Below are 23,749 nucleotides of genomic sequence, written 5' to 3' on the forward strand. Positions count from 1 at the left end.
TGTGTATCGGATTCTAAATGACTGACTGTCCACACTGTGTATCGCAAACAGATACGATTGGGTGTGTCACTCTTCATTTTCTGGAATATCTGCATTGGTTTCTGTCAATTAAGTTGCATTTCTATGCCTACACCAAAAAAATTTGGCTTTATTCCATGCTGCCACCAGTCTCAAAATTTAAAGAAGTGTGTAAACTGTGCCGACTAGCAGTATATTGTTCTTTTTTTAGCTCAACCTGCACTTCATAACAACACAACCTTGTTTTTGCAAACACTGATTTAAATGACATTTCTGGAAATCTGATTCAGTCTGACCGAAGATTCTTTTTGCCACTTAAAATGTAAAAATGTCAGACATTGTTGTAGGAAACATGCTGACAGTTGGTGCGGAAACAATGTGTTTTTGGGAAGTGCAGGTTGAAAAAAAATTGTATTCTAAAATCTGATAGTTCACCCAAAAATAATAATTCTATCATTAATTACTCACCCTCCTGCCGTTCCAAACCCATAAGACCTTCATTCATTTTTGGAACACAAATTAAGATATTTTTGATGAAATCCGAGAGCTTTCTGATAGAGGTCTCCAGCAGGACTGTTTTTTAATCCCGCTCCCGCGAGGTTATATTCCGCACCCACCCCGCTCCCGCAATATATTCACTCTTTGTTCACCCGCTGTCCACTTAGAACATTTTTCTTTCCGACCCGACCGTTCCCGCTAAATTTATATCTCCAGAACCTCACATTTAAATTTCCGCTAGCCTAGGCTACTAAAAGAAAGAGAGATAGGCTAGCAAATAAGAGTCTGCACAAAATTTAGAATTTTTTATTTTATTCATCTTGTCAAGAGTCTTGAATTTATTGACAGCTAAATGTAAAATAACATTAACATTTTGCTGCCAACACAGTAGAAAAATCGTCTTGTGCAGGATACAATTTGTTTAACATTTACACAATATGAAAAAAGTGTCGCAGAGAAAAAAATTTAGCCTACAAAAATAGCCTATTAGCTATTTTATTTGTTTTGTCAAAATATTAAATTCGTTTAACATTTTGCTGTGTCGCAGAGAAAAATAAATAAATAAATACGACATCTGTCATTTAAAATTATAGCAAAATATAAACAAAACCGAGTTAAGGACAGCGCATCCACACTTTGCTCCATCCTTATTCTGCTCTGTCACTCATCGACAACCACCCTGTGGGCCGATTCACCACTGGTACAGCCTTCTCTGAGGACCGTTATGCACATGCTGTGCACACAGACTCCCCAAATAAAATGCGTGAGGCAGAAAGCACTGGTTCATGCGTGCAGCGTGCGCATAACATTCCTGAGTGCAGGCTATACCGGTGGTCAATAAGAATAATGCGCAGATATGCTGTTCTCAAAGGATGTCGGGAACGGGATATTGTTAGACAAATTACACCAGAGTTACCAACCGTTACAGCGTTTTATTCAGGAATTTAATCCCACGTCGCAAGAAATCTGGTTGGGTCCCGCGGGAGAGCCACGGGAATGCAGACCTCTACTTTCTGACTCTGCATAGACAGCAGTGCAGAGTCAGAAAGGTCCAGAAAGGCCCAGAAAGGTAATAAAGACAGCATTAAACTAGTCCATGTGACATCAGTGGTTCAACCGTAATGTTATGAAGCTACGAGAATGCTTCTTGTGTGCAAAGAAACAAAAATAACGACTTTATTCAACAATTATTTTCTCTTCCGTGTCAGTTTTCGCCACCATTCATTGGTACTCTTGTGAATGGCGGAAAAAACTGACCCGGAAGGGGAGAAATTGTTGAATAAAATCGTTTCAAAAGAACTTAAATTTGAACATGGTAGTTACATTGCGGTCTATACAGGGTCAGAAAGCTCTCAGATTTCATAAAAAATATTTTTATTTGTGTTCTGAAGATGAACAAAGGTCTTACGGGTTTGGAATGAGATGAGGGTGAGTAATTAATGACAGAATTTTCATTTTTGGGTGAGCTACCCCTTTAATGTGATTTTCTTTTTTCTTCTTCTTTTTTTAAACTTGCTAAATATAATCAGATTCCAAATGGATGTGCACAAAAATCAGATTTGGACTGACAGTCTAAACAAGGCATTAGCTCCCTTATCTCCCATCATGTCCTGTCATAAAAATGTACAAATAATTCAGTTTCTTTCTAATTATTCCCAAACCTTTTGACAGGCAAAACATTTTTTTTTTTACTTAATATGTTTACCCGAAGTATCCTATGAGATTTTCAATTAATATTTCAATCCTTTACCAACACATCTACATATTCACAGTTCTCTAATTTAGATTATTGGCCACATGACATGTAGGTAAACAAATTCAATGTTTCATGTTTTTAGTTAGGGTTTTATTTTGATTTTTTATTTTATTTTAAAATGATTTATTTATTTTAATTTTACATGCTCATGACCTACTTATTAGCTTTTCATCAACTCACATACCCCTGCAGTTTCCTCACAAATCCCAGGCATTTGCAAACCCTGTCATACACCATGCTCTAGATCAGGGGTGTCCAAATCAGATCCTGGAGAGCCACTGTACTTCAGAGTTTAGCTCCAACCCTAATTAAACACACCTGAACCAACTAATCAAGCTCTTCAGACTCATTAGAAACTTCTAGGCGAGTTTGTTGGAACTAAAATCCACAGGACTTTGGTCCTCCAGGAACAGGATTGGATACCCCTGCTATAGTCTGTGTAATACCTCCAATCCAAGAGGGGGCAGTCTCACCTATCACTCCACGGTCCACTCCACTCCTTTTCACCCCAGGGGTTCCTCATGCGAATCATGTGTAGCTTTTCTGACTTGAAAAATGCCAGAAGGCCATGTCCCAGACGGACCTTGCGAACGTCGGTCACCGCATAGGCATGGCCTTTCACTAACCCACATTCCAGTCTTGCCTCCATGTCCTCTACTGTGGTTGCCTGTATACCAAAGGACAAATTTCAGTTAGTTTGCTGAACACCAGTTTCAAGTGTATCCAAAAGCATAATAATCTTTATCCCTGATTAGAATGCAAGCACATGCACTGTCTGTGAATTACCAATTATGAAAACATGGGCCGTTATTTCATGGTACAGTGAAATATGGTGATGTTAATCAGTAGGAGACAAGCCACGCCCATTTATCACACTCCAATGAGCAGAGGGCTTGCTGTGCAAATGAAGCTGACAATATGCATAGGCGTGTAGGCTCTGTGACATGAATAATTGTGTCGACATAAGACTAAGTTGTAAGGATGGACAGAGAGTGACTGAACTTGGACATGAAAGAATTTTGTTGAGTATCTAACAGAACATTTATAAATCAATCAAACAGTTTCTCCTCCATGTTCAAAAGCCCTTACGTTACGGAGAAACTTGATAAAGTTGTTTCTGTTATGATCCCCAGATAACCTGGTTACATCACAGACCTGTCTGGCACATCAGATGATTCTGTTCAAATTAATTTCTAAATGCTGCTGAACACTCAATGGAGCTCTCTTAGTGGACTGAGAGGCATTTTATTTGATATTCTAGTGAAGATAAAAAAAAACTCCCTGCTATGATGATATTCAAAAACATAGGGTTTTTTTTCCCATGGATGAAAGGTTTCACAGACCATTGATAAGCAAGTCATACACAATCAAAGACTGCTTTGAGTCTGGGAAAGTACAGTCTTAAGAAAGAAAATAAATGAAAGAAGAAAAAAATGATGGATGGCTGGATTAATAGATGGATGAGTGTCTGAATACAAATCTTGACAGACGTGAGACAAATGCTGATCAATAATATGTACTATATGTGCTTCCATAGTGTATAAACATAGGAATAAATATAAAAATAAAATGTATATAAAGTATAATGTACTAAAATATACTAAAATAAAGTAAGAGTGTCCTTCTCACCCTGATAGAGCAGCTGATAAGGCCATCCCGATTATGGACCTTGAGCACTCTCTCAAAGAGTTGGTTTCTGGCGACTTCATCCTGAGCAAACTGGCCCTCCAGAAGGTCCATGGGTTCTGACACGCCACCGGTAAAGTCCACCAGGGCATCGGCCGTGTTTCCTCCATCCAGGGCCTCATAGCAGCCATAAACTCTTGATTGGTGTAGAGAAAGAACTTAGCATCACTATGTTATCACACTACTTCTCTGTATAGACCTTTTGAATTTGCCTGAACTACTTACTTGGCATAGGCTTTTTCCACAAGGGCACTCCAGAACTCGTTGCTATCATTTGAATGGCAGTACACCAGCTGGTTTTCCACTGTGGGGAGACGGTCATCGATCACCACGTCCACCCATTCCCCAAACCGCCAGAAGCGGAAGTGGAATATTCCTGCATAAGCGTCTGCCTTCTCCGGATCCCATTCCTGCTCCTTCCAGTCTGGGATAAGCTAGAAAGAGACAAAATTACCATGTAGTATCCACTTTTCATATTTACAGTTTTTATTTTAGTTAAAGTTTTTGTAATTTTGTTATGTGCATTTATGTGTAATTTTTATTAGTTTTATTCTTAAAATACTTTTTCAGAACGTCAGAACCTTATTTTATTATGGTTATTTAATAAGACAACCGTTCTCATTTTTATTTAAATGTTTGAATACACTTTACTTAAAGCCTTTATGTATAATGCATTATAAAAGTAGCTTTAATGCATTAATTATGCCTTGTAATGCACCTTATAATGCATAGTTCAATCTCATAAATAATTGTAACCACATTTAATACATAATAACACTTATCAATTCATTGATACACAATGCATCTTAAATTGAATTTGTTATAATTATTTACGACAAGATGTAATTCATTACAAAGCACAATATGAACAAATATAATTAATAACCATTTATTATAACCAAAGGTTTTTCATCTACTATTTTATTTAAAAGTTTTTTTATCTAATAATTTTATTAACAAGATTAATTTTTATTAAACTATTTTTAATAGTTTTAGTTAACAAGGACAATACACTTGACCTATTAGGCAGACAAAATTCTTGTGTTTGCATAATAGTTTTTTCTATTAATTAAATTTACTTGTGTTTTGATATAAACTGATATACTGTACAAGTACTGAACAATTACAGCAAGTAGTGTATAAGAGTGTATGTTTTTAGTACATTTTGTCAAACTGCTGCCAATCTGTGCAGGAAAATATGAAGATAAGAACTGAGGAACAAAATAGCGTACTACTGTTGTTGTTGTTTTTTTTTTTTTTTTTTCACATTACTGTCAACTAAATATGTGACTCTGAACCACAAAACCAGTCTTAAGTAGCACAGGTATATTTGTAGCAAAAGCGAAAAATACATTGTATGGGTAAAAATTATTGATTTTTCTTTTATGCCAAAAAATCATTAGGATATTAAGTAAAGATCATGTTCCATGAAGATATTTTGTAAATTTCCTACCATGATTAGTAATATGCATTGCCAAGAACTTCATTTGGACAACTTTAAAGGCAATTTTCTCAGTATTTTTTTTTTTTTTTTTTTTGCACCCTCAGATTCCAGATTTTCAAATAGTTGTATCTCAGCCATATCATAACATTGTCATATCCTAACAAAACATACCTCAATGGAAAGCTTATTTATTAATCTTTCAGATTATGTATAAATCAAATAAAAAAACAACAACCTTATGACTGGTTTTGTGGTCAAGGGTCACATATCAGTTTTGTTGACAAATAATATTTTATCACATATTTTATCACTCATTTTATTTGATTTCTCATCACTTGTCATTTTAGTCAAAGAACTAAAATTAATGACATGACAAACTGTCTACATTTACAGGATATTTTCATCAAAAGAAAAAATATAAACAAAAACACTATAAAAAGAGCACTGAACTAGACAAGTTTCCAATATTGTGTAATATTTTGTGGATCAGGATCATGTCATTACTTATTAAAAGACAGAAGCAGGTCAAAAAAGCAGCATTACCCTGAATGTTAAAGACTGTTGAGGGAAGGACACCAGGGTGATTTGGATGCTGTATAGATCAACTACATCTCTTTCATCCGGAGCGAGTCCTCTGGGACAGAACAGAGATTAGATTTCAAGTACACCTCTGTGGTAATTGTTCCAAGCGGAGCAGGTCCATTATCTGGGCTCAGGTACACATTGTGATGCTGACTGCAGGCGACTTCTGTTCAGTCGTGAGTAAACTCTATCGACAGGGAATGTGAAACAAACACATGTAGCAAACACAGATGTCTCAAATTCCCTCTTGGAGAGCCCAGCATTGCTGTTGCCCAGAGCAACAAACATCTAAACAGAAATAAGTTGGTTTCAGAGCACAAGGTCTCACTGTGGCACTCATACCGCAGAAGACATCAGCCGAGAGAGGAGGAGGTCACTCAGTGGATAACAAGCCTAATCCGGCCAGACAAGAGAAAGAAGAAGCCCTAAGCTGTCAGGTTTCAAAACATCTTAACTGGGAACATGTCTCTTGAGCTGACGTTCAACCCTGATATACAGCTGACGGAGATGATGCGTCTGCGAGTACAGTCTCTGCAGCAGCGAGGCCAGAAACGCCAAGACGGAGAGCGTCTACTGAAGTCCAACGAGCACGTCTACCGTCTGGACTTCTCTGAACAGGCCCTGCATTTCACCTGCTGGAACATCCGCATGTCCGCACCCGGCCGCCTCAACATCATTGCCACCTCCCAGCTCTGGACGCCCGACCTGACCCACCTCATGACCCGCCAGCTCCTCGAACCGACCGGCCTCTTCTGGAAAAGTACAGACGATGATCTCCTCCAATGCTACGAGGCTGACGCACAGGAGTTCGGCGAGAGGATAGCCGAGCTGGCCAAGGTCCGAAAGGTGATGTATTTTCTGTTCGCCTTTGAAGACGGCTTGAGTCTGGAGAACATTGAGTGCTCCATTGAGTTCCAGAAGTGAGAGAACCTGAAGGGTACGGCGGCTTTCTGTTGAGTCTACTTAACTTAGACCTAGTAGTTTAAAATTATGTTCCTAAAGACCTATAAAATGAGATTTTATGACCAGATCTTGAGCTTTATCTGTCTGATTGTTCATGTTTAACTGTTTTTGTGAGTGTGATGAGACTTTAATGAAGGTAACCCAAGATAAATCACACTAATAATTCAAGAAGATCAAAATTATTCATGAATAAAACAAAACTTGTGCTTTTAGTGGTTGTAGTTTTTAATTCTTTAAATAATTAATGTACTGGGGTGTAATGGCAGTGCCCTTGAGCAGTGGTTCTCAATCTTTTAGACTTCAAGGCTCCTTAATGTCCACAATAATATTCGAAGCCCATGACTATTCCAGTTTTTTTTCTGGATCAAAAAAAAGGAATTTTACTCACAATTTCTGCCTCCTTGAGCTTGGTATAAACACAAAAATGTATATTAATAAAATATATACAAATGCCCATGGAGTAATAACATTTTATACATTTTCATGACTTTCCAGGTCTAGAAATCACATTTTTAAAATCAGACTACCTCATATATCCAGGTTTTTCTAAACTGTAGGAATCCTGGTTCTTCAAAGGGTGGGTGTTAGTCTTGAGATAACCACTGCCCTTGAGTATGTATCCATGCTGGGTGCATGTGATTGGGTGTGATAAAAGGCTGCTGCAAAGACACGGGGCAAGGATAGCAGCACACACACCTTCATTTATCAATACCCTGTCAGGAAAACAAATGACAGGATGTGGGAGAGGCGTCACATGGGAAAGCCCTATAAGTCAACCCCTTCATGATGATGCGTGTTTCTAGGGGAGAGCAAATGTTTCCCCAGGCAGGGGAAAACACTTCACGCCCTGGGGAGGATGCAGGGGGGACCGAAGCTTAACATTTAAGCTAAATAACAGCTCAGAAACCATTAACCATTAACACCCTTTACCTGTCTACCTCCAACAAAGCTACAAACAGAAACTGAAATACAGTTTACACCAGCTGGGACTACAAGGTGTGCGTGTGTACATTCAAGAAGCCACAGGTGAGTGGATCTCTCCCTTGTTTAACCATCATCAGGTAATGGTATAGCACACAGATCCTATGGCAGGCTGCCACTTACAGCTGCTAATAGAGCACAGAGAGACTGTTTTGCTCATCCTTAAAGTCAAGTCAAGTTGAGCTTTATTGTCATTCGGCTACATGTGGGGACATACAGTGGAACGAAATGTTGTGCCTCGCAGGACCACGGTGCTACATAAATACAGACATACAACAATGAAGTAAAAAACACTATAAACCTATACACAACTAACCTACTGACAGATTTTAACTATAAGTATACTATATATAAGTATTTACCCTATACAAACTATAAAATAAAAGATAAATGTTTCAGGAGGTAGGTGTTTGCATGGGGTTTCAGAGGGGGGCGGGGTGGTTTGAGTTCAGGGCTCTCATAGCCTGGGGGAAAAAGCTGTTGAGCAGTCTGGCGGAGCGGGCTCTGATGCTCCGGTACCGTCTTCCTAATGGTAGGAGCTGGAAGAGACTGTGGGAGGGATGGGTGGAGTCCTTCATGATGCTGTTGGTTTTGCTGGAGCATCGTGTAAGGATAATGTCCAGGATGGAGGGGAGAGGGGCACCGATGATCATTTAATATAACACACCTTAACACACACTTAACAAGATAACAAAAAGATATTCTGACAAAATATGCAAGAATATGCATGTTTAAATCCAACAGCGCAGGTCTCTGCAAGCTTACAGTATCAAGGGAAAAGTGATACCTGTAGGCAAAAATTAAGATTGTTTTGTGCTTGCTGAGCAAAACCTATTGGGCAAACTGTTCAGCCATAAAGTGGTATATTATATTATTCTAAATGTTCTATACATTTGACATATGACAATTCTATACATTAGTCTATATTTGTATATACTAGAATTATGATGACACTTTATTTTAAGGTCCAATTTTTGCTATTAACAAACCATTAACTATGATTTTGCCTCAATAAACTCCTAATTTGCTGCTTATTTGTAGTTAGTAAGGTAGTTGTTAAGTTTAGATATTGGGTAGGGTTAGGGATGTAGAATATGGTCATGCAAAATGTGCTTTGTAATAAACAGCCAATATGGTAATAATTGGCATGCTAATAAGCAAGTTAATAGGGAGAATCGGTCCCTATAGTAAAGTGTTACCAGATTTATGTAGTATTGTCACGGTGTGGTGCAGGAGTGAATGCACGAAGAAGAAGAAGAAAGATAAACAGTCGTTAATAATCCACATAAGGGTAATTAATCATAGGAGGGTAGCAAACACACGCAAACAGACGAGACCGGACAAATAAACACAGAACTCAATGCAACTTATAGTATATTGGGAATGTAAATGAGGATAACCACTAGATACACCCGAACATAATACACAATTAACAAGAGACAGAAACTAGGTCACAGAGCATATGGGGAATGAAAACAGTCTTGGGGTGTGACAGATCACCACCCTCCCGGAAGCCGTGACCTCGCGCCACAGAGAAAATAATGAGGGATGGAGGGGGACTTTGGACAAGGACTTCAGAGTGGACGTGGAATGATGGAAAAAGGTGATAGTGAAGGGTTGGCAGAAAGGCAGTACAGGTGGAGGCTCTGCCAGAGGACGTACACCCGGGAGGAGGACGATCCACAAAGTCCAGGGTGGATCAGATGGAGGGAGGAGCTAGGGAGGTAACAGTAGAAGCCAGGGCGGATCAGATGGAGGGAGGAGCCAGGCGTGACCCAGGCCACAACCCTGATGGAGTGGAGCCGACGGAGGGAGGAGCCATGGTGGAAGAAGGGCTGACGACTCTAGGGGGCCGACCGATGGCGGCGGAGCCCGAGGCGGAGACGGAGAGCAGATGAGCCAGGGCGATGGGGAGGATCCGGAGGGGAAGGGTGGAGGCGGAGACGGAGATTCAGAGGCCCGCCGGAGAGACTGAGGACCAAGGTGGAGCTGGAGGGAGGAGCCCAACGGAGCTGGTGGGATGGAGCGACAAGGCGCAGCCGGAGGAGCAGAGTCCTGAGGCGATGGGGGGACAGCGATCAACCAAGGCAGAGCCGGAGGGAGAGGGAGCCTGGTGGAGCTAGTGGGCCGATGGGTGACGGTGGAGACGAGGGAACTAGGAGCCGAGGTGGAGCCGCTGGGTCGAAGGGCCGAGGCGGAGTTCGAGACTCAGAGGCTGGAGGCAGAGACAAGGGATCCTCCAGTTCCGACGCCGATGGAGACTGGCAGACCTGCGGCGATCCCACCGCACAGATGGTGGGCTGAGGGTGAGCTGAGGGGCTGCCAGGAAGCAGCGGTGGCAGAGCTGAAGTGGCAGGGATGATAGGAGGAGGCAGGAGAGGGAGGGTGGGTGGGAAATCCAGGCAGGTAGACAGTTCTGGGTAGCTAGAGAGTTCAGATGAAGGGGGAAGCAGAACAGGCATGTCTGCGTATATATCCATGTTAATAAAGTCCTCAGAGTCCTGCAACTGCTCACCCTCAGCGGCGGTGCAGTGGGCGGGGCTTTCCTCAGCACGCTCTCGCTCCACTATAACATCCACCGTCGCGTGCGATGTAGCCAGCTCTCGCACCTGGTCGGACGGTTGATGAGGCTCTGGCTCTGGGGCAATCCCCAGCTCAGTTGCTCCTTCTTGCGATGGCTCGTGGGTTGCGATGGGCTCTGGCTCTCTGTCTGCAGTGGGCTCGGACTGACACTCCACAAATCAGGGTGATGGTGGGCTGGGCTCTGGGTCAGGAGTGGGGCCGGTGTCATCATCTGCAATGTCCACAATGAGCAGCAATCCACAGGACACCAGCACCCACTCAACGAAGGTGGCGAGGCTCTCTCAAGGACCGTCCCCGGACAGCTGCGCTCATGTGGAGGTGTTCAGTCCAGCTTGATAAAACGAGCAGAGGCAGCTGTCCAGGTAGTGTGTAAGTTTGGCGAGAAACACAAAGTGTGGTCCTCGAGAGAGCGGTCCCCCTACTCCTGCCCCCCTACCCCCTACCCCCTACAGCAGGAGGACGAGGACAGCAGGATCGTTCATTACACAAAACCAAAAAACTGACAAAAAAAACTAAAATCAAAACGAGGGGAAGATGCCACTAAATTTACTTTCTTGTAAGGTCCGGTCTTCTGTCACGGTGTGGTGCAGCATAGAACGCACGAAGAAGATGAATATAGATAAACAGTCTTTAATAATCCACATAAGGTTAATCCATCATAGAAGGGTAGCAAACACATGCAAACATAGAGGAGACCGGACAAAGAAACACAGAACTGAATGCAACTTATATGGGGAACGTAAATGAGGATAACAACGAGACACACCTGAACAAAATGAAAAATATGATACAATAATATATAGTATAAATATAACAATGTAATAATGATATTATATTGGTATATCATCTAACATTGTTATTCTATTATTATTATTATTATATAATAAATATAATTATATTATAATACAATAATAATATTGATAATGTTTTTTTTTCCTATTTATTTTTCTGTTTTATCAAGGTCACAAGATCACAATAAAAACGGCCTCCAAATTCTACAATGCTCTCCTTATCTTGCAAATTAATCAGTACTGGGAATTTGCATACAAATCTTCTCACAGCTGCACTTTCATACTGAACATCAATGCACATTAAGTTAGACTCAATTCAAAACAATTCTGAAACCATTTGAAACTCTCATTTAAGAAATCTCTTTCTATCTGAGTGGCAGCAATATCGTAGCTAAGAGGAAACATTATATGCAGGATAGATGCAAGTTTACACATTTTACTAACTTACTTTCTGCCACAGTGATTCTCGGGAAGCCAGGCTGGAGCAGGCCGCCACAAACCAGCAGTTTCCCAGCTGCCCTTGGTGCAGGTCATGGGCACTGATCCCATCAACAAACAAGTGAGGATCATCGCACAGCTCCTGATGGAGAAGCAGACAGAAAGAGAGAGAGAAGAGTAAGAGTGAGAAATTGGTGAGGAGTAAAAAAAACAACAAAAAGCACAGTGTGAATAGCAAAGATGCACAAATGTATCTTTTAAAAAAGACTGCAGCAAGCATGTCCAAAAACATAGTAGTTTGTTAAAAAAATACAGGCCTAGTACATTTAGCTTTATTCTGATTAATGAAAGGAAGAAGAAAAACACAAAAAGTACTTAAAAAAGTGTTGGAGACAGAAGCAGGGCACAGCCTCTTTAATTAATTTAATAATAGTTATGAATCTAGATGAAGCAGCACAGTTCTGAAAGCTGTTATAAATCAAATGACTATCCTTTGTTCTGACAGTATCTAGCACACACCTACACCGACCTCATCACAACCACCGGGACACAGCCCAGAAACAATGGGCAGCCAGAGATTTTGCGTGACCTAAACGTAAAGGTCTGGGTCTCTTTAAACAGCTAACATACACTGGGCACAGTGACAGAAGCTGAGGGGAATGTAACGACTCACAGGCTATAGCTCATTTTGCCTTTGTGTTGACAATCTCTCAGAGTCGCCGCCACAAATGAGCCCTGGAAAAAGACTAAATGCTTTAATAAGCACCTAACAAACTCGTAATGTCTTGTAAAGGCTTAGGGGTGATTCTGACAACTCATGGCAGGAAAAATAACAAAACTTCTCATCCTGTAATACACTAAAATATATATCACTGGAAGTAATAATAAAGTGAGTTTATCAAACTGATTCAACGGTAAAAGGTACAGTCACATTATGGAAACTTTGGTGAAATTTTATGGTGTATAGTTACATTAATCACCACCAACTCAAATGTGAAAACAGGCAGCTTTATATTGAAAAACATATAGGAAAATTAGTTTGAATCCATTGTGAGATCCACATCACTTGGATTCGTATTATGAAATTTTACCCATACAAAGGTGATGCATCCTGAATTCATGAGTCTTTTCAAATAGTTAATTATAAAGAACAAGCTCAGTAAATCCTGTTCAGGAAACAAACTGAGACATTGATTGAGCTGAGGGTTGTTTATTTACTAAAGTGAACCAGGGGGCTGTTCCATAAAAGACGCTAAGAAAAGCGGGGATTAAAGTCCAAAACCTGACTTGAAATAACCTAACAAATCAATCGGGACTAAAGCAGTTCCATAAACGACAATTCAAGTTCACGCAATCTGACTAATGCTATCCAGGTTCAGTGAGTCAGGATAATGTGACGTACACGCTTATTCTGAAGCAGCCCTTAATGTCGATCATGGATCAAATCGATCCACCATAGCAAACAGCGAATATTTGTGCTGTTTAACGCATTTGAAACATTGTGTTTTCCTCAGTGCATAACTGATACGTCACAGGTATATTTTTTACATCTGTAAATGTCAGAAAGCCATGCAAATATATCCATTTAGCTTCTGCGAGAGAACGAGCGCTGCGGCGCGCATGCACGCTACACAGACAGAGCAGAATAGAATACTAGCGCAAGAATTCTGAATAAAATATACATTCTGCTAAAATATTTGTTGTTGGACATTAAATGTGACACATAGAATTTTACTACATATAAGTGTATTTTTATGATAGCAGCAACTGTTAATCACTAGCTCAAATGAGTTAAATGTGTGTTCCTCTTATCAGTTAAAATGTACTCTGATTTCTATTATAAATTTAAATTTTGAATTCAGTGATTTTAACTTTTGATTGTGTTTTTATGCTTTAATGCTTTAAAGAGACATTTTAGATTGTAATGTTTTAATGTTCTAATAACCATAAAAGGTACAGCTGTCATAAATTCAGAGAGGCTGCATGGCTATAAACTTCTGGTTAACTTCTGATTTAATATATGTTAAAATGTCATTCGCCTACATTTTGGGCACAATACATTAAATACAGTTGGTTGTAGCCTATTTTTTATTTAGTTGATTATTTAAGGTGTATATTCTGTATACTTTTATTTTTGGACCGATAATAAATTAAACTGACTGTATGTGAGAGAGCCAGTGGTTATATCAGTGTGTTCCTATTGGTCAGAGTTAGAGGAGCTCAGCTTAGCCTGACAGTTAGCCTGCTCCGGACCAGGTTAGTTTGCCAGCATAAGTTGCCACAGTGACTGAGTTTGAACTTTTTTAAGTTTGATTTATGAAACCGAATCTACCAAAAATAAGCCTGACTAACCGAAATAAGCCTGGCTTATACTCTAATCTTGGTTTATGGAACAGCCCCCAGTTCATTAGAGTCATTTGTTTGTAAACTGAACTCCACCAATTGCGCTGAATGGTTCTGATGTACTAAAAAGAACCAGGTCATAAGAATCATTTGTCCATGAATCAGACTACACTGGTTGCACTGTATGGTTTTGATTCAATAAAATTAACTAGTTCATAAGAATCACTGGTCACACTTAATTTTAAGGGCAAATTCTCACTATTAACAAACCATCAACTATGACTTTTACTCCTAAACTCCTAATGTGCTGCTTATTAATAGTTAGTAAGGTAGTTGTTAAATTTAGGTTATTGGGTCGGATTAGGGATGTAGAATATGGTCATGCAGAATATGTGCTTTATAAATACTAATAAACAGCTAATATGTTAATAATAGGCATGCTAATAAGCAACTAGTTAATAGTGAGTGTTACTGAATCATTTGTTCGTAAATCAGTCTACACCCATTGCGCTGTCTGGTTCTGATTTACTAAAAAGAACTGGTTCATAAGATTAATTTGGTCATGAATCGGACTACACTAGTTGCACTGTTGATAAGAATTATTTGACTGCAATGCTGTATGCTTAATAGAAAGACTTTCTTGTCTTTATTTTGCAGTACACACATTTGTTTTTCTTGCATGCAATTTAGAAGCCTGAACAGTTCTTTTCGTCTTAGATTTAAATCAAAATTAAGAATGTACATGAAATCTACTTTTTAATGCTATAGTCTAACAAGTCTCACACTTATTTTAAGAATTTGTAAGTTGTTAAAAAGTCTTTTTTTCATGGTCATGTCTTATCTCACCTATAAGGTACAAACTGAGCCAGGATCCCCTCGAAAACCATATGAGCATGACACCCCTGCTGGTTCGACTGGCCTCTGGAGGTATAAAATACATGTTCTCACAGTCCAAATTTACTCGCTTTCACAACACTCATTTGTCTTACACATTGTGCTATCCAGAATCATTTCCACAGCTCAGCAGGCGAGGACTCTCCTCACTATCCGGCACACATCCAGCCCTGCACTCACATTTCATTCTTTCAGCCCTGGTCTTCTCTCACCCCTTCAACAACTCGCACAAACCACTAGAGATTTTCATCATGCCTCCACGGTGTATGAGAACAGAGTGCAATGATGTCAAATTCACAAGGTTAAACACTCACACAGCACACGGTAGCACACTTCTCTATTCCAGAGCCAAGAAACTCAGGCGGCGACAATGCAACTCTGTTTTTATTTGTGGTCTGCATATAAAGCTTGATACAATCACAGTGCATGACTGATTTTCCATCAGACCCATTGATATTACCACTCTGTCATTCATTACACAATGTTATTCAGTCAAAGTTTGACTCAAAACAGACAGGAATACAAATTCGGTGCAAAGGTTGGTTGAAGGTGCCTTCGTTCCTCTAAGAGCAATGCCAGGTCATCTTGGGTTTCAGTTATCGGATTAAATATCAATCCACGGTAACTTGATTCATTGCTGCCTGCTCATTTCTGACATTTCTTTAGTATTCTGATTTTTGATTAACAAGTGAGCAGCGACGAATGTAGCATTCTATTTAAAAGCTTCAAAAGCGCTCCAACTTCACATAAATCAATAAAACACTTGTCTGAACAGATGTCATTTATGTGTGCAGTTGAGCGAATGAAAAAGCTCATAAAGAAAAAGACATATAAACAAAAAGCATGAGTGCAAATTTGTACAGCTGCAAATTAGCTGCTTTGCTCTCTACTATTTTCGAAGGCAACATCCAAACTAAAATAAACCTCCTAAAACAAGATCTGACATATTATACAATACAAATACAGCTGTTCACTCTGGCATTAGCATGTTGCTAAGTTAACACCATCAAAGGCTTTATAAAACGCATAAAAATACATGACAAACACATACTGGGTAAAACTTGTCAGATTTTTGTTAGACTGATTAATCATGCTTACTGTTTTTTTGTTATTTTTTTGTTATTGAATGAATTATTAATTTTGAAATTTTTCAACTATCTATAAAAGTTTTGGTTGGACAGATTTTCCACCAAGCTCATCCATACATTAAAGGGGACCTATTATGCAAAAATAACTTTTATAAGGCATTTGAACACAGTTGTGTGGCTGCAGTGTGTGAAAACAACAAGCCTATAATGTTAAAAATCCACCAACTAATTTTTTTTTATAAAACCAATGTCTCTCCAAACAAGCCGTTTCAGATTCTCCCTCTGTGCACGTCACCGAGGGGAAAAAGTCCCACCCATTTGTGACGCTTTCTGTCCTATTAGCATAAACACAGCCCTGAGTGAGAAGCTGCGGTCCGCCATTACTGGAGTTATTTACAATGTCAGCACCAAAGAAGCTTTACAAGTGTTGTCAAAGACTTATTTTACATCTTGTAAAAAGGGGCATAATAGGTCCCCTTTAATACATACAATGCTCATTTGTCCAAACATAGGTATCTTAGAAGGCAACATAACGATTCTGACTAGTGTTATTTTTATTTTATTTAACCTTTATTTAACCAGGCAAGTTAATTTAGAACAAGTTCTTATTTTCAATAACAGCCTGCAGGAGACTTAATATCTCCTGAGCAACATACAACATGCATTACAATACATAAACATAAAAGAAAAAAAATATAAAAACTCAGTTAAAACACTTACAGGTTGAGGTCAGAGCACTTATTAGTAATTTTTTAAATGCACATACTGGGATAATTGTCTGTAATTTCAATAACTTTTGTACTACATTCCAATCATTTGAGGCAGAGAATTCAAAAGCGGAATAAGCCCAACAGAACTTTATAAATACAACCAGTGAATTTCCCGTCTTGTATGCAATGATGTCCAGTTCAAAAGGGAGTATAATTCGGAATGATGCATTCTCTATGGTGCATTAGTAATCAATCTAATTGCAGCATGATACAATACATCTAATTTCTCCAGAACACCTTTACATGCATTTCTATACATCACATCACCATAATCAAACAAAGGCAAAACAGTAGTTTCAACAAGATATGTCTTGGCTGACGTGGTAAACACGGATCTATTTCTAAACAAAAAATTAAATCTAGATTTAACTTTCTTCTGGAGATTAGTTATGTGTATAGTAAAAGTCAAGGAGCTATCAAGCCAGATTCCGAGATATTTATATGTATATACTACCTAAATTTTGCCCCATCCGAAGCTATCTTTATTTTTGTTGTTTTTTTCCAAACCACATTACTTTTGTTTTTATGCTATTTAAAACTAAATTCAAGTCATTAAAAGCTTCTTCAATATTATTAAAACTATCCTGTGCCTGTTTTAGAACTTCATCATGTGACGATCCCACAGCATAAAGAATAGTATCATCCGCATATAAGTGAATAGGTTTGCTGACTAATAATCTGAGAAATATTATTAATATAAATTGAAAACAAGGTTGATGCTAACACAGAGCCCTGAGGGACCCCTTTATTAATAGTTAATGTTTCAGATAATTGTTGGTCAATCTTTACATATTGGGATCTGTGGAATAAATAGTTAGAAAACCAAGATAGGGTTAAATACATTGGCTGACCACATTTTCAGATATTCTTTGGGTGTGGAATGTTACTTTAAAATAAAAATAAAATAAAATAAAATAACTGGTTTTAGACAGGACCCTTCAGCTGGCCAGGATGGGAGACCAGCTAAGTTTTTTTCCCCAACAGTGTATGAAGCCTTTAAATTATTCCTACATAGGCAGCTCACAATAGACTACTTCAAATCAGACTATACTATAAAGAACCTTAATGGGCTCCTCTTGTCTCAGGGGCTGAAAAAACACTACCATCTGTCTCCAGTGTGCAAAACATCAACCTTTATTTGAAGAGCATTTAGTCTCTGAGGTTTTTGCTAGAAAACCTGAAAGTGGACATAATATCTTAACATCCTTCACAGGTCCATTGTCTACCCTGTTCACTCATGGAACAAAGGACGCTGAGACAAAGATGATGACAGAGAGAAAGAAAAGATATTGTTTGTGTGCAAATGCTCTCTTCAGTGCAGAATTGTCAGCACTATGTCTGTGAGTTGGTGGCTATTGTGGAGTATTATGTGTGCGTGTATGTGTTAAGAGGATGGGCGAGCTGACTGATTAGAGTGCAAGGTCATTGTGTTATAGCTCAGCACTCCAGCCACCTCTGCGAACACACACACACTTTTTAATCACAGCCCAAAGTGGCATCCAAGGGGCAACCATCTCCTGGGGCTACAAGCTTTCATGTGTGTGTGTTTCTTTCACATAATCTCCTGTATTGAGGGTTCACAGACTAATATGAGTCTGTACTGGCTAGCTTTGACGGATAAGACAGATCAGACCGCCAGACCAATCACAGAATCATTGAATACAAACTCAACTCAGTCCAAACACCAATGAGCCCACAGTCAGGATAAATGACCGTCTATCACCCATTCCACCGGTTTCAACTCATAAAACACAGTCTTCTCTTTGGAGAGCAGAGGTGACAAGAAATGGAAGGAAGTGGGTGGGAGTGAGGGATGGTAAGTGGTTAAAAAAGCGTCACCAAGGACACAAGGGGGGGAAAAGACAGAGAAATATGAAGCAGCTGCGGTGAACTGCATTAAAGCTCCTAATGGCGTTCACTCAGTCAGAGTGATTTGTGGCAAACATGGATGGAGTCAGGAGCATTTCATTTTTACAGTTCAGGGAAAACAAACAATATGTCAATTTGCCAAATCATTAGGATCCTCCTTGATGGTGAGTGATTTAAAGTCAACAATGAATCAAAACGGGCCCCATTTACTTTCTTAATATTAATGCTCCTGCTGATTCATCAGCGCATGTTATTCCAAAGAAAAATAATGGTATTTTTGTAATCTTTTATCAAAATGTTACAACCTCCTCTGTGGAACCACTTTATTAGGCCATGTAGGGCATTAGCTTAGTCAAATAGCTATGAAGTCTTCGTTTGGGTCAGTATAATTTTTTTTAGATACTCTTATTAATCAAAGATGCATTACATTGATCAAAAGTGATAGTAAAGACATTACATTAAAAAAAATCTGCTATTTTGAACATTCTATCAAAGAATCCTGGAAAAAGTGTATCGTGGTTCCCACATAAATATTAGGCAGCGCAAATGTTTTGAACATTGGTAATAAGAACTGTTTCTTAAGCTGCAAATTAGCATATTAGAACCGGAGTAATGGCTGCTAAAAATTCACCTTTGCATCAAAGGAATAAATTACTTTTTTTTTATTGTAATATTTCACAATAGCACAGTTTTGACTATATGTGGTAAAATAAGTATTCTTTCAAAAATATTAAACAATTTTACTGAACCCAAACTTTTGAATGGTAGAACATTTTATGCAGTAATTCTTAACACTTTAGTATAGGGACCAATTCTCACTATTAACTAATTGCTTTATTAGCATGCCTATTATTAACATATTGGCTGTTTATAAAGCATATATTCTGCATTACTATATTCTTCATCTTTAATCCTACCCAATATCTAAATTTAACAACTACCTAATTAATTATTAATGAGCAGCAAATTTGTAGTTTATTGAGGCAAAAGACGTGGTTTGTTAATAGTGAGATTTGGACCTTAAAATAAAGTGTGACCCAGCAATTTGATGTTTGCTAACATTCATTTATTAAAGGTTACAGTTTTACTAGCATATAAACTATGAAATACAGTACATCATATCACACTGCAAAATGATTTTCTTAGTATTTTTGTCTTGTTTTCCATTACAAATATCTAAACATTCTTAAATCAAGATCCATTTTCTTTAGAAGCAAAATTACTTAAGACATTAAGCCCTGCTTTCTAAACAAATGTATCAAAATGTTGTTACTTTTTGCTTAAAACTAAAAAAAAACAAAAACAAAATCTGCTAAAGAGGCAAGAAAATAATATTTTTTTCCCCTTTGACTTGAGATTATTTTCCTTACCCCATTGGCAGATATTCTTTTCTTACTTTAAGCAAAAAACTAACAAAATTTCTATAAACTTTACAGAAAACAAGACTTAATATCTTGAGTCATTTTGCTTTACAAGATATTTGAAAACAAGACAAAAATACTAAGTAAGAAAATCATGTTTTACAATGCAAATAGGCTGTGAGTGATGTTTCATGTTGACGTTAAAATCCAGAAATGGGATAGTAATAGAAATTAAAGTAGAAATAATAAGTAGTAATAAGTAGAAATCAAAAACCATAAATAGTAAGTACAGGCATAGCTAGACAAACAAAGCTTGACGCAATCAGGTAAAAACAAGCTAATAAAATCTTAAAACTCTTAAATCTTAAAAAAATATTCTTCACAACACCATTAAGCAATCTAAAAAAGCACGAATTCAGATGCAGAGACAGTCTGAGCATCATTATTCAGTCTCGATAGTCTTAATTACCACTACAACACAATGAATGTGATATTAGCACTGTCTGCACTTGATCCCTATATTCCCACATTCCCCGCTGCTGCTCCTGTGACCATTAAGAAGGTGGAGATTTTAGCTTTGCAGAGTTGAACGGCAGTAAAGACAGAACCAAATGTCCGCTTCAATTATAACTTGAATTAATGACAACAGGAGCTGCTGTGGGTGCAATTCAGACGGCCCGGACTGGAACACTTCACTGGTGTGTTTGAGCGAGCGTGTGTGCGAATGAGACTCTGGGTCGGGCATCGTTCCAGGAGTGAGTGACTGAGAGAAAGGGATAATTGACTTGGACAGGCTTGACACTTAGTATGCCCCTGGGCGAGACGGGCATGGAGGGGGAAAATATCACACAGCATCCCTGGGATTTGAATTGTTACAGATACTTTTTAGGAAGATGCAATGTATCATTAACTCAGAAAAGAGTAATGAAGCGCAGGAAACCATCATGATGCTTCTGTTGATGTCTATTTCCCCTCAGCCAATGAGGTTTCACAAATCTAATGTGTCCTTGTGAACTAACATTGACATTATAATCTCAAAAAAGTATGCGGACAACCCTGTCTAATAATTTTCAGAAAAACAAAGTCAAAAACAAAACAAAAACTATCATTTAGTTTTGGAATTTCTGTGTCATCCGGTGATGGATGACAGACCTCCATTACGAATGAATGCTTCAGACTGACCTTTCCTTCCGCCTTGGCTTGACAGCAACACTGATTATTGATTAGACTGATGATGAATTAGCAACTCTATGTTACTGATCAATGTATATATTGATTGATGATAAGCAGAATCCTATTTATAGCACATCTGTGCTGTTCTAAAATTTCTCAGCATCTTGCTGAGCATCTAGACCAGGGTTCCTCAATTAGTTTTCGCCAAGGGCTGAATTCTGCCAATAATACCAAGCCAAGGGCCACTGACCTATAATATATATTAGTGCGGTCAAACGATTAATCGCGATTAATCTCATCCAAAATAAAAGTTTTTGTTTAGATAATATGAGTGTGTATTGTGTATATTTATTATTTATATATAAATACAAACATGTATATTTTTAAGAAAAATATGTTATGTTTATATATTAAATATATTTATATATATAAAAAAAATATGTAAGGGATAAATATATAAATGTATATACATGTAAATATTTTCAAAATATATACTGTATGTGTGTGTATTTACATATATATATAATAAATAAACACTGAACACACACATATATTATGTAAAACATATTGGATGTGATTAATTGCGATTTATCTTTTGACAGCACTAATATCTATCTATCTATCTATCTATCTATCTATCTATCTATCTATCTATCTATCTATCTATCTATCTATCTATCTATCTATCTATCTATATTATTCTTATTATTACAATTATTATATTAGTGTTGCTTTTGTTAAAATAGTCACAAGATGGTCACAAGATAAATATTCAGATTTCCCCCCCAATAGTCTGTTGTATTCAAACAATTATGAACGTTTTTGCATTTAGATACAGAAGAACTTTGCCTGTTGAATATTAAAAACAAATGAACAAACAAAGAATCTGGATCTCCATGTCTGCCATGCAAATAAACTGTTCCTGCTCATCTCCAGACTGGATCTCTTCTCTCCACTTTCCCTAATTGCAGACTCAATAATTAGATCTGTCAGTATTAATATTTTTACACTTCGATTTTTTTGGGGGGGGTCAAACTATAACACCGTGTGTCCCAACCAGACGTGACGCAATGTGATAAAAAGTATATTTTCCATGTCATTTTTGTCCTAACCACCCGCGACACGTGACAATAAGCAACATGGAATTCTATTTTAGAATTGTTTTATTTATTTTTGTCTGTGACGTCGTGGCAGGAACAACATACAAAATATGGCCAAATAAGTTTCTCTCCGGCCTGCGGGCCACCTATTGAGGAACACTGATCTAGGCTATAAGACAAAGGTCATTTTTAGCGGCATGCATGGCCATTTAGAAGTAATTATTAATCATTTAAGCTGCACTAAGATTTTTCAACTTTTTTTGTCTTACATATAGTTCACTACAGTTCAAAAGTTGGTAAGATTGTTTAATATTTTTGATAGAAGGCTTATATTCAACAAGGTTGCATTTATTTGATCAAAATACAGTCAAAACAGTAATATAATGAAATATTATTACAACTTTAAATAGCTGTTTTCTATTTAATATATTTAAGATGCAATTCATTCCTGTGATGACAAAGCTGAATTTTCAGCAGCAATTACTCCTGTCTTCAGTGTCATATGATCCTTCAGAAATCATTCTGATGTGCTGATTTTGCTGCTCAAAAATAATTTCTTGTTATTATCAATGTTCAAAATGAATGTTTGTGTAAACTGCAATAGATTTGTTTTTCAGAATTCTCTGATGAACAAAGTTCAAAAGAACAGCATTAATCTGAAAACTTTTTCAACATTATAAATGTCTTTACTGACACTTTTGATGAGTTCAATACATCCTTGATGAAGATATCCTAAAATATTCTAAACATTAACATCATGATTTTCTGTAAAGCTGCTGTGAAACAAAATGTATTGTGAAAAGAACTATACAAACACAACTAATTTAACTTGAAATGTAAATAGATTAACATTAAAAGAAACAATGTATTACTATTTAGGGTCCTGTTTTAACAAAGCAAAATCAATATCTTTACAACCTGGAATCGGTTTAAGAACCTCCTGGGAACCACAAGCAATGCAGGCCACCTGCATATCCCATTCTGTCATCTGCTAAATGAAGAACCGTGAGACTTTAGACTTTTCTGAGCACTGACCCCGGGTCTTTTCCAGTGCACACGGCCGATCCTGTTACCCTGGTAGAAGAGGGAGTCATCCACGGCCGGGAACAGTGGGTCCTCAAACAGACGTCCACTCTGTAGACACTGCCTCTTGAGGGTGGAGTAATGCTGCCCCTCAAAGGCCTTCACAGAGGAGAACATCTTTCAGCCTACAGAGGGTCAACACAAGAGAGAGACATTTGGCAATGTGAGACAGATGCAGTGCAGACACAGTACAAGGCGCACTTGCTCCTGTCAGCTCAGGTAAAGATCTCATCAGCTTCTTCAACAGGAACATTTGTGTGTGTGTGTGTGTGTGTGTGTGTGTGTGTGTGTGTGTGTGTGTGTGTGAGCTTGCATAACTTTCTAACTT

General features: G+C 38.1%; 2 protein-coding genes across 2 annotated transcripts in view; one reads left to right on the plus strand and one right to left on the minus strand.

Moving 5' to 3' along the window:
* LOC306855848 (calpain-5-like) overlaps nucleotides 1–23,538 on the minus strand; it is a gene marked incomplete at both ends in the record, with an annotated part of 30,810 nt that extends 7,272 nt beyond the window's left edge. Inside the window, 5 exons of the mRNA XM_079394766.1 lie at nucleotides 2,746–2,939; nucleotides 3,902–4,094; nucleotides 4,184–4,392; nucleotides 11,751–11,882; nucleotides 23,374–23,538. Of these exons, the coding sequence (XP_079250892.1) occupies nucleotides 2,746–2,939; nucleotides 3,902–4,094; nucleotides 4,184–4,392; nucleotides 11,751–11,882; nucleotides 23,374–23,538 (893 nt within the window). The remainder of the gene's footprint in view (nucleotides 1–2,745; nucleotides 2,940–3,901; nucleotides 4,095–4,183; nucleotides 4,393–11,750; nucleotides 11,883–23,373) is intronic.
* Nucleotides 6,447–9,826, plus strand: LOC306855517 (olfactory marker protein-like; the record flags this gene model as incomplete). Its single annotated transcript, XM_079394275.1, has 2 exons — nucleotides 6,447–6,904; nucleotides 9,553–9,826. 2 exons carry the CDS (start codon nucleotides 6,447–6,449, stop codon nucleotides 9,824–9,826), a joined length of 732 nt encoding a protein of 243 aa, XP_079250401.1.
* Nucleotides 23,539–23,749: the final 211 nt, after the last annotated feature.

The sequence above is a fragment of the Barbus barbus genome (genome assembly GCF_936440315.1).
Source record: "Barbus barbus genome assembly, chromosome: 36".
Lineage (NCBI taxonomy): Eukaryota > Metazoa > Chordata > Actinopteri > Cypriniformes > Cyprinidae > Barbus > Barbus barbus.